General features: G+C 54.0%; 1 protein-coding gene across 1 annotated transcript; it reads right to left on the bottom strand.

Moving 5' to 3' along the window:
- Positions 1 to 1,435: 1,435 nt before the first annotated feature.
- LOC119103914 (ankyrin repeat family A protein 2) lies at positions 1,436 to 10,521 on the bottom strand. The gene is made up of 6 exons (XM_037227612.1): positions 10,435 to 10,521; positions 10,139 to 10,271; positions 9,496 to 9,614; positions 8,970 to 9,074; positions 5,338 to 5,485; positions 1,436 to 3,568 (listed from the first exon to the last, which is right to left on the bottom strand). Exons 1-6 carry the CDS (start codon positions 10,444 to 10,446, stop codon positions 3,480 to 3,482), a joined length of 606 nt encoding a protein of 201 aa, XP_037083507.1. The 5' UTR covers positions 10,447 to 10,521; the 3' UTR covers positions 1,436 to 3,479.
- Between the last annotated feature and the right edge of the window lie 675 nt (positions 10,522 to 11,196).

The following is an 11,196-nucleotide window of genomic DNA, read 5'->3' as shown; positions in this document are numbered from 1 at the left end:
TCCGCATTTGTGCGAGCCTCTGCACTTTGACTAGTTCAACACCTGCCCAGTAGCGCCGCACAGGATGGTGGGACGAATGGTGGCGACACGGCTGCCCGACTGCAGGGCTCCGTGTAAAACGCCGGAACTGCATTCACAGGTTAGGTGAGACACGACTGTCCGACTGCAGGGCTCCATGTACAACGCCGGGACTACACGCACAGATTAGGTGCGACACGGCTGCCCGACTGGGGGGCTCCATGAAGAACGCCGGGATTGCACTCACAGGTTAAGTGCGACACGGCTGCCCGACTGCAGGGCTCCGTGTAAAACGCCGGAACTACATTCACAGATTAGGTGCGACACGACTGTGCGACTGCAGGGCTTCATGTACAACGCCGGGATTACACTTACAGGTTAGGTGCGATACGTCTGCTTGATTGCAGGGCCGCGTGTACAACGCCGGAACTGCATTCACAGGAAAGGTGCGCATATAAGCGCGCGGCGAATGACGAAAGCTGCCCGCGCTGTTCTTTTACCGGTGGTATTCCCTGCGCCGCAAAGCCCATGTGTCATGTCGAGAGTCGTGTTGGCACGGCTGGTTGTGGCCTGAACTTGGATAACATAGGTGATTAGCTGTAAATGGCCTTGAATGGGCGGGCGTGATGTCAGTTCTGGAAAGGAGCGGGTCTGAGTAGAATAACGAGGTCACCGACGTTGTCGTGAGCAAAGCACAAGCGGATTTTTGTATCCGCTTGTGTAATACAAGTGAATATTGCCAGCCGCCGCCGGCTAGGTTTCATTAGCAGACCAGATGCACTGGCCCAGTTATATTTTTGAGAACGTTTAAGGAACCCACGAACAGCTTTTGACAATGCTATATGCGGGTAGCTATCTTTTCTTGACATCTAGCAATTATCTTGCACTACGATATTTCAAACACCATTTCCACCCAGCGCACTCGTGCGTACACGCGTTCCTTATTCTAAATGAAGTCATACATTTTCCAGCAGACCTAAATGTTGCCCGAGGGCATCAAAAATGTTGCCTAAAAGCTCAGCGAAACGAACAATCAAGAGCCACGTTAAGTTTAGTCCGGCGACAGTATGAAAGGTTGCCGCCCAGCCAATAGATGTTTGCATTTGTAGCGAGTGTGATGGCCTTGATACGTGCAGTATACAGGTTTTTGTTTGCAGCCGATACCCCGATCTTTTAAACGTTCTATCGTCATTTATCTTATTCACCGAGTACAGAAATAATTGTTTTCACACTGTGTCACGTTATAAAAGATGCTGCGGGATTAGGGCTGCTGCAGAGCATTCATGCCGGAATTTTGGGTAAACCTGGGGCAAAAGACAAACGCAATATTAGTGTACTTCAACGTTCGGCGATAAAACAGATGCAGCCCAACACGAAAACATCGGATGGCGTAAACAATTGGTAGACACTTCGGCAGTATATTGATATCGCCTTGCAACAAACAGACTGGCGAGATAACACATCATGGTGGACGACATAAGACCAGCTCACAACAAAAAGCGCACTGGCTACCCCAGCTCGTGACGCGGGGAGTACATCCAGACGCGCGTCCCGACTCATTCTGAGAGGCGTCACAAAGGCTGGAATCTAGCCAGAAATGCCGCCGGGGAGCGCGGCCAAAGGATACTTTCAGCGACCTGAAGCTGGACGTGCAGCCCAACCTCGATACTTAGCGGAAGCAAGCATTCATGGTGACCCACTACCGTCACGGCAGGTGAAATGGAACGCACATTTAAACCATACCAAAGGGCATTGCAATCCTACACAACGTGTTCACTTGCGTCACTTTTCCTGCCACCAAAAATCATCCGTCACAATGAACAACTACGAAAACAAAGCCACGACAGAAATACAGACTTAGACACTGATCACTGCCGCAAGTACAGGGACGTTTGCGGAACGAATCACGGCAACTCATCTCTAAAGAATACGATGCATGACGGCATTTTCTTTGATAAAAACAGCCAATATTTAGCTGACAAAATCAATGCCTAAAAAGATCGGGCCACGGAGATATTCCTATCACGTAAAAATAACAAAGATGAGGGCAATGAAAGGCATAAAGTATCAAACATGCGCATGCCCGTGTGCAAACGCACGCGCCCGCGCGCACCCACATGCACACCCTCTGGCCTCCACATGGCGCCAGCTGCACCACAGCTCATCCGTTTATTTCGCAGCCGGAGTATAAGCAGGATCATTCGGGCTTGCAGCCGGCTGACACCGCTGTTAAGAGGGTTTACAATCTTCTGTGGTTAAAAATCCGCACAGTGCTGCTTTCTATGTACAGCTATCGGTCCGACTTCTCAAGGGCAACAGCGCACGAAAGGGAGCATATTTGTTTAATTATCTGAGATATTCAATATATTTCAGTAAAGCTATCTAACATGCTTGCTTAAATATGAAACGTATTTGTTTAATCCTTTCACTTTTTCCAAAAACTATTCCAGACATTTTCCGTGATTGTACTTCGGTTGAGCGCATTTCCTGAGCAAAACTTGTCAGTACAGCGTTGTCGGTACAGCGATCCAGGCTGCGCCACTTGGCCGCGCACCACGACTTGGCTCGGGACATGGATCGCTCGCGCGACTGCACGATCAATTCACGGCATACATAGTTTCTAACTATCTGAAGATTACCACTGTATGTTGTTGGCGGACCTCTGCATTACACGACAGCCTCGTCGCCGGCTTCGTCGACAGTAGGCCGCGTCACAGCCACCCGCATCACGCAACGCTGAAACGCTGCCGCCGACCCGATTACACATGTGGATTAGTGTCCGCCTGTATAGAAACACGGCCCGTATTAGTTTAATTCTGTTAGTTCCTATTTCATGTTCTCTGCATACTTGGCTTTCGGTTTAGAGCACTAGCGAAGCGAAGCTTCTTGTGGGTACAATGATCCAGGCACCAAAATTAAGCCGTTTCGGCTCATCTGATGGATAACTACATCAGACCTTCTACCAGATATGACAACGGATTTTTTTGCGCGCCGCGCAGTGGTGCGAGACGGCCATTAGGCTGACAGTCTGAGTCCACCCGCCATCTGACTTCTCATTTCATTAAGACCACAGGCCGCGCCGCGTCTGGGATTCGCATCGCATGCAAATGACGTCACATGACTGAGAATCGTTCCACAGAATCGCGGTGGTGGCAGGTACCGATCAAATTTCATACATATCCGCACACCTATATCTCCCTAATTGATCCACAAATCATACCCGTCGCCATACAGCCATCTCATCTCTTCAGCGGCAACATCAACAGCCTCAGCAGCCAACGCACAGGTGCACACGCCGGCCAGAATGTACCACCCACACACAGACACCGGTCGGGAGGCCGGTACAGAGCCGGCCTGGGCAGCGGCCGCCGACCTGCAGGGCCGGGCTGGTCGTAGCGCGGTCTGTGCCAGGGCAGAGGCGGCTCGTGCTGCCGCCAGCGGCCGCTCGCCGACGGCGGCCGTCACCGCAGCTCGGCCGCCGATTCCGGCACGGACTCCTTCAGCGCCGGTAGCACCTGGGCCATCATGTAGCGCTCCAGCACCACTTGCGCTGCCAGGGCGGACTGGAGTGAGAGCCTGGTCCGTAGGCACCTGTCCCAGAGTCATCACCGACAGATGGTCCAGCTGTCCCAGAGTCATCACCGACAGATGGTCCAGCTGTCCCAGAGTCATCACCGACAGATGGTCCAGCTGTCCCAGAGTCATCACTGACAGACGATCCGCAGTCCCAGTCATCACCAACATGTGATCAAGGGGCTCATGCATCACCGACAGACGACCCACCTGTCCCAAAGTTATCACCAACAGATAGTTCACTTGCTGAGTCATCACCGACAGACGGTACACTTGTTCTCAAGTCATCACCGGCAGACGGTCCAGTCGTCCCAGAGTCATTACCGAAAGCTGGCCCAGCTGTTCAAAGTCAACACCAACGGAAAGTGTCTTGTATCTCGTCTGAGATGAAACGTTTGCATGGTACAACAGTCACCACAATTTCCATTATGAAAGGTTATCCAAAGTGTCGAGTTACGTTATAAGAAGCTGGACATTTCAAAGGCCACCGCAGAGAAATGTGCGGTCAATCCACCAACCACGATTACGGAGTACCAGTCACGACCATTTACGACAGGCATGCGCTGGTTAACTTTAAGTCAGCCTTTTAAGTCCAATGCTGCCCTAAGAAACATTGTACACGCCTGTATGTCCCGTTGCAATAATTTCAGATGAAGACGTGCCTTCCAACCATTCCCTGAAGACCTTTAGGAAGCCAATGGGTGGTGCTAACTAGGCCAGGGTCAGCGCCGCCCAGTGCCGACAATGGTCTCAAAGGAAAATCGGAACACCGACCGCAGCGGTAGCGGTACCGAGAAGTACGCTCGTGCCAGCGGTGCGTGCAGACGCCGCGGCGCAGCTGTCCGCTGTCAGTTCTGGCTCGTTCCTATCCGGACTCGCTCACTATTTTTCTTCGGTTTTCCCTAGGAAGTGCCTGACCCGTTCCTCAAAACCGTCTCAAAAAACTTGTCGGATCCTAGATTGTTTTATGCTCTAGATGTTTAGAGGTTTACTTAACGAGATCGTAATAAGGTGGCCAAGAAGTTGAAAACATTGCGACGGCTTGCACAACTCAGCATTGAAGACATTGTAACCAGTGAGTAAAGCCAGCTGAACATGCTTAACAGTGGTTAATAACCACCTTGACTACCCTGCTCTAAACTCCAGCAAACCAAGTATGAACCTTACTTTTCAGGCTTTTACAACCCTCGTGACGCTGCGTGTCCGTTTGACGGGTTCTTATTGAACTGGCCATTCTGACAAGCACGCGGCCACACTGAACCGGTTATTTTGGCCGATTTACTGTTTCCAACCAGGTTTCTCTCTGACAGTTAGCAAATAAGCTGAAGTAACAGCCAATTTCGGGACAAGCTACTTTGACTAGCTACTTTGAGTCCTACCGACCAGTATTGTTCAACTGAGTCACACCGATCTAGTTACTCAGACTCAAAACGTCTTAACCAACTAGCCACTGTGACCGGTCGGGTCTTACCCGTCTGGCTACTCTGGATGGTGCGGTACTAACAGGCTTATTCAAGCGGCATCACCAAGTTGGAAACTCTATACGACAGAATCCTCCCAGTGCTGGCCACTCTGGCTCTTGAAGTCTTCCAGATTTTACAACATCTAGCGGACATTCTCAATCCGCTCACGATAGATTACCGTACTACCGTACTACTTATTCATACTATTCGTACTATATATTATTCGTACTATATATTACGTATTCCGTACAACCGTACGCCGCTCTAACGGACGGCGTCTTACCGAGCTGGCTGGCGCGGTTGACGGCAATGGAGAGGGCCGACTCGCCGTTGACGTTGGTGGCCGTGATGTCGGCGCCGCTGAACAGCAGCTCGTGGACCGAGTGTGGGCTGTTGCTGAACGCGGCGAACATCAGCGCCGTGTTGCCGTTCTGAGGGGACGACGGGCCGTGTCACAGCAGGACCGGCGGCCGACGACAACCAAGGCGGAGGCAGTAGCCGGCAGGGCGACACGGCAGGGGCGGTGTCGCAGCACGCACGACAGCTGGCGCGGTGCCACAGCAGAGACGATGACGTGACAGCTGGCACAGCGCCACACCGAAGGCGATGGCGTGACAGCTGGCGCAGTGCCACAGCAGAGGCGGTGGCGTGACAACTGGCACAGCGTCGCGCACACAGCACACACAGCAGCCCGCTCACATTCAGCGCACATCTCGACACCCACGTGGTCGGTGCCACGACTACTGCGGTCGCGCACACGGCATCTCTGCTTGCCAGATATTGGAAGGGTTAGAACGGAGCACAGCTGGCCAGTTTTCCCCTGAAATTTTAAAGGGCTAATGACAAGGTCCAAACGGTAGACGTAGGTCCCACAGCAGAGCGAAATACGTCGAACCCAATGTCGACTTTGGCAATCATGTAGTAAAACGCACCGAGTGCTCAAACGAGCGCAGCAGCCCGTAATCAACACTACACGCGTAATAAATCCCGGCCACCGTCTTACGTAACGCATCGCGTCGGGGCCCAACCAGCACATTTGAAGAGCACAGCCCAAATATAGCGACATTCCTGGCATTGCTGCTTGGACCGCTGGCGCGGCGCGATCAGCTGTGGAGCCTGCAACTGACCGGCCTTGCGTGCCACAACAGGCGGCAGCCGGGCCGTCACGCCTCGCACCGCGTCCAGGTGGCAACAATGCGCCGCGCCGCAGATAGCATCACAGGCGCTCCGGCCGTCCACTCCCTCGGCCGACGGCAACGGCGGAGCAGCGATCGGATGACAAGGCCAGCGCAACCTGTTTAAAGGGGAGCAGCAGGCTGCGGCGCCGGGGCAGCACCTCGACCACGTCCCGATAACAACTGCCGCAAGACCAACACGTCAGAGAGACACGACCGGCACCGTCTTCGCCGAGCCGTGCGGTCCGCGCGGGCCGGGCGTGAAGCATAGCTCCACCGCTTAACAGGCTTCCAACTACATCACAGCTGAATAAAGCGGGCATTTGGTGCAGTCGGGACAAACCAAACGTTATCCGTCGTTGAGGCGGAGCTTGACGACGCACTAAGCTGCTCAGGCTACATGGCGTTACCTGCCTATCACCCTGGCACGAAGGGCGGGCACTGTGGAATAATTTAATCCCGTGCCTCCGGCTTCCCGGATGCACAGCTTGACCACCGTAACCCCACCCCCTCACCCCACAATTGCATTGTGCTCATGCTTCCCAGTGACAAGCTAAGAATGCGCCTGAGCCGAGCGAAAACCAGCAGCCATCTAGCCGGTGCTAGGGTCCGCATGCCACGGAGGGCGTTTCAGCCGGGTATCACAAACTCAGTGTGCCACTGACCACCCAGAACACCGACGAACTCCTCAGACACCACCGGCGCCGGTGGCGGAGAGCCCGGTGCTCTGCGACAGCCGGCCGTTTGCGCAGTCCCCGGCGCCAGGCGGGCGGGGCTGGCACCGAGCGCACCACAGGACGGCGGACCACTGTCCCAGGCACATCGTGAACAGCGCCACCAGAGATCGCGGGCGCCCCGACTGGGCCCGCACCTCAAAGGCAACCAGAGCTGGGCAGCCCGGCTGGCACGTGCTCCGCGGTCGCCGGTCCGCCGACTGGCGGGACTCGGCAGTCGCCCGTGGGGTAACTTGTCCGTCTCCCGCAGCATAGATGAAGGCTGCCCAGGTAGTCACGTTCTCTCCCCCCCCCCCCCCCTCCCCCCACATCCGCCTCCCCACGCGTGGCGCTGCGGCAGCCCAGACAGGAAAACTTGCCACGTTCCTTGAACACGGCGGGTGCATCTAAAGGTCGGGATAGGAGTTAAAACGGACGAGTGCCTAATCCGATACAACCAAAACTGAAATGCTCATTGTTATGCAGCACTGCGTCTCTCGGCCATCGCCTCGAAAACAAATCGATGAAAAAACCCCGACCATCGCCATCGATCATCGGTTTCCACCCCTTCCCCGCAAAAAGCGGCTGGATCCGCCTCTGTTCGCGCGCAAGCATACATTCCTATGTCATATTGCTGACCTGTTACTACACCGGCAGCCACGCCAAGATCCATTTTCATAGCTGTCATCAAGTGGGTCACACAAACCCTATATTGATGTATGGCCGCGTGTACCACCCCCCTCGCCATCCACGCACGGGTGCTGAGAACAAGGTGTGTGGACCTGGGAGGCCAATCCCGCGGCAGCTGATCCCTGGTTTGAGAACAATGTGTGAGGCACTGGGAGGCCAATCCCGCGGCAGCTGATCCCTAGTTTGAGAACAATAGGCGAGAACCCGGGAAGCCAATCCTGCGGCAGCTGATCCCTGGTTTGAGAACAATAGGCGAGGACACGGGAGGCCAATCCCGTGGTAGCTAATCCCTGGCCTCGGCGCAGTCACGGTACTTTTGAACGCTGTAATTAACAGCTCGGAAATGTTTGACGCGATTATTGCATCCAAACCGCGTGTTACTAAGTCTACAAGAGGTGGAGCTTTATTAATCGAAGCAAGTGTGAACCGCTGGACCATGCTATTATTTCATAGCAGTTGTACAATAAATGGACGAAGCAGCGACACTTTAACACAAACGTTGAAATTTCGAAGAACAAAAGGACAGTTAAACGAGTGAGACGAGCGTGACACCAGCGAGAACATGATAGACATAATTACTATGACCACGTTAATGATATCTACAACAGAGCCAACCGTGAAAATAAAGACCGCCGCCTTTGGGAATGCACATGGATAGGACTTATAAATGCATTGGAATGCCTTCGTACCATGAACCTTCAAGGTGGAGCTATGTTTACCGTCTGCGCGCTCATTTATAACTCCCAATGTCGTACTACTGGCTTGCTTTGGGCCTACCAAACCCTGACGATTCTAATGGACGATGTGAATAAGCTTGAAACAGCTGACGTTCGTGACGACTGTCGCAAGAGCATTGGCAATAGGTGATAATGCGGCTGGGTATCGGCCAAAGGAAACTGGGCCATGACGCACGCAGTTTTCGTGGCCCCATGTGTCTTGGTTTAGGTCAGGTATGTGTTTAACTACATATGGGACCGGCTTCGGAAGAACTGCGGCTGCTCCCAGGTGTACCACTGACACACTTATAGGCCCAACAGTGTTGCTCGTGTGCGGTATTCCGCTTTCATCAACGTGTTTGTCTGCCTTGATGCTAGCTTTGCCAGCCGCACATTTATCAAACCTTATCTTTGCACAATACGTTCTGGAGCGTTAATTGGACCGCTGATGACTTATATCATGCCAGATGGTTGTCAGCACCTTACAAAAGTGTTAAACAACCCGCGTGATGGGCACCACCACACTGCCACCGAACCTCCGAGCGCCAGGCGACGGGCGGCGGGCGGCGGGCGGCGGGCGGCGGGCGGCGGGCGGTGGACGGCCAGCTCGCTGGGTCTCACCTCGTCCGCGTGGTTGACATCAGCCCCGGCGTTGATGAGCAGGCGGGCGATCTCGTAGTGTCCGTTACTGGTGGCCATGATGAGCGGGGTCTCGCCGTCCGGGCCCTGGCGGCGCAGGACACGACAGTGTCACGTGACGCCACACGCAGCAGCCCGCAACGCTGTCCCTATCACATGCGCGCCGCCTCACGCAGAGCGTGCTGACCAGCCCACGCACATCCCATCAGTGGAACTGTCCCTCGGAGCCTCCCATCCCGCACTGCAACTCTAGCGCTGTACGCCCGCTTCTTTGTTGCGCGCGGACGATGAGGACGCCATTCAGTGTTGGCGGCTTCCGAGTCAGCAGAGTGCAGCAGAGCGACAGAGGACCCACTGCGCCGAGCGAGCGCTGACAGGCGGAGCGGCCGGGGGCTCACTAGGCCGAGCCGAGCCGCTGAGCCGAGCCGGGCGGTGGCAGGCAGAGCGGCAGAGGGCCCGATGAGCCGAGGGTGATAAGCGGAGCGGCCGGCAGGAGCGGCTGACTCACCTGACGGGATACGGCGGCGTTCTGCTCCAGCAGCAGCCGGACGGTGGGCACCTGGCCGTACGCGGCCGCCCACATCAGCGAACTGTAGCCGAGCTCGTCTGGCTCATCAACGCCGGCCGCTGCCGGAGGAGAGGCCCGTCAGCCAGGGTCAGATGAGGGATGGGAGTCAGTCAACCAGGCTCAGATGAGGGACAGCATTCCGTCAGCCAGGCTCAGATGAGGGGCGGCAATCCGTCAGCCAGGCTCAGATGAGGGACGGCAGTCCGTCAGCCAGGCTCAGATGAGGGGCGGCAATCTGTCAGCCAGGCTCAGATGAGGGACGAAAGTCCGCCAGCCAGGCTCGGATAAGGGATGGGGCCAAGCAGGGCTCAAACAAGGAAAAAGCAGGGCTCAAACAGGATTGGTCGGGTCGTCATGCCTGCTTGAGCATGCTCATCAGGACCTAGGGTCAGTGGGAGGACTGCTCATCAGGGTGTGATGCCAGTAGAAGGACTGCTGACCAGGGTGCGATGTCAGTGGAAGGACTGCTAACCAGGGTGTGATGTCAGTGGAAGGACAGCTGATCAGGGCGCAATGTCAGTGGAAGGACTGCTCATCCTGCAGTGATGTCACTTGAGACCAGGGGGTCTGGGCAGGGCCCTACCTTCCTGCAGGTCGAGCAGCGAGAGGTCACCCATGCCAGCGCGCTGGTGCAGCGTCAGCTGGCCTGGTTCCACGCTGACCACCTCGGCCTGCACATTGCCCCGTTGCAAGTTTGTCAGGATGGTGGTGGCCGGCTGAAAACGAGCCCGACATCAGCCAGCTGGTGTCTAGCTCTGTTAGTAGTGAAATATGTGACATGGGCTTTACAGAATATTGCTAGAAATGTGAGAAAGCACTGAATCACTCACTTTGTAATGCATATCTGCATTAGGTATCTAAGTCAAGTCTCGACAATACCTTGTATGCCATAAAGGCACTACGACGTTGTCCTTCCAAATCATTCAGCTTAAACTCTTTTTTGACTCTAACTTCTTCCTTGACCTTAAACCCCATCCATGTGGGAGGTCATCTGCTCCAATGATCCCCAGGTCAGGAGGCTCATTAGCAGGATCACTCATTGCTTCATCCATTTCTTGAGGCCAGGAACACAGTTTCAATCAAAGGATGAAAACCTGCAAGAGAGATACAGCAATCACAAAACCAGCATAAACTACAAAAAGCTTAACTAGCCTAATTTGGTTTTCAAAGCCATTATACATTTTGTATGATTATGGGGCAGAGGTACTTGTTCACCATCATGGCATGTTCAAAGAGGTAGGGACAAGTGGATTTTTCTGTTATTTAAAAAATTGGAAGAGCATGACACTACCAATGAGCTGTTATCATATGTGAATTAAGCAGCACCTTGTGTTCATATTGTTTCAAGCAATACACAAACAGTGAAACATGGATACATCATGTGTTTGACAAAAAGGTCCAATAATACGGACATCCAGCAGAATTCAGTTGGCATGCTTTTTTTCTACAGGATACCCTTTTCTTCATGGGCCAATAATCAAAACTTAAATTTGAATCTGGACCCATAACCAGGTGGGAGAGAGCACTTAACTTAATTTCATAGGCATTGTGGTTAGGACTGAGTTTTATTTATGCACCTCTGCTGGAACCAAACTGGTCATCTCTGTGGCTGAGAGGATGGAGACTGGTGGACTTGGTAGT

The sequence above is a fragment of the Pollicipes pollicipes genome, unplaced genomic scaffold (genome assembly GCF_011947565.3).
Source record: "Pollicipes pollicipes isolate AB1234 unplaced genomic scaffold, Ppol_2.1 Scaffold_5724;HRSCAF=6776_pilon_pilon_pilon, whole genome shotgun sequence".
NCBI lineage: Eukaryota > Metazoa > Arthropoda > Thecostraca > Pollicipedomorpha > Pollicipedidae > Pollicipes > Pollicipes pollicipes.
This window is presented reverse-complemented; position numbering and strand designations above follow the sequence as displayed.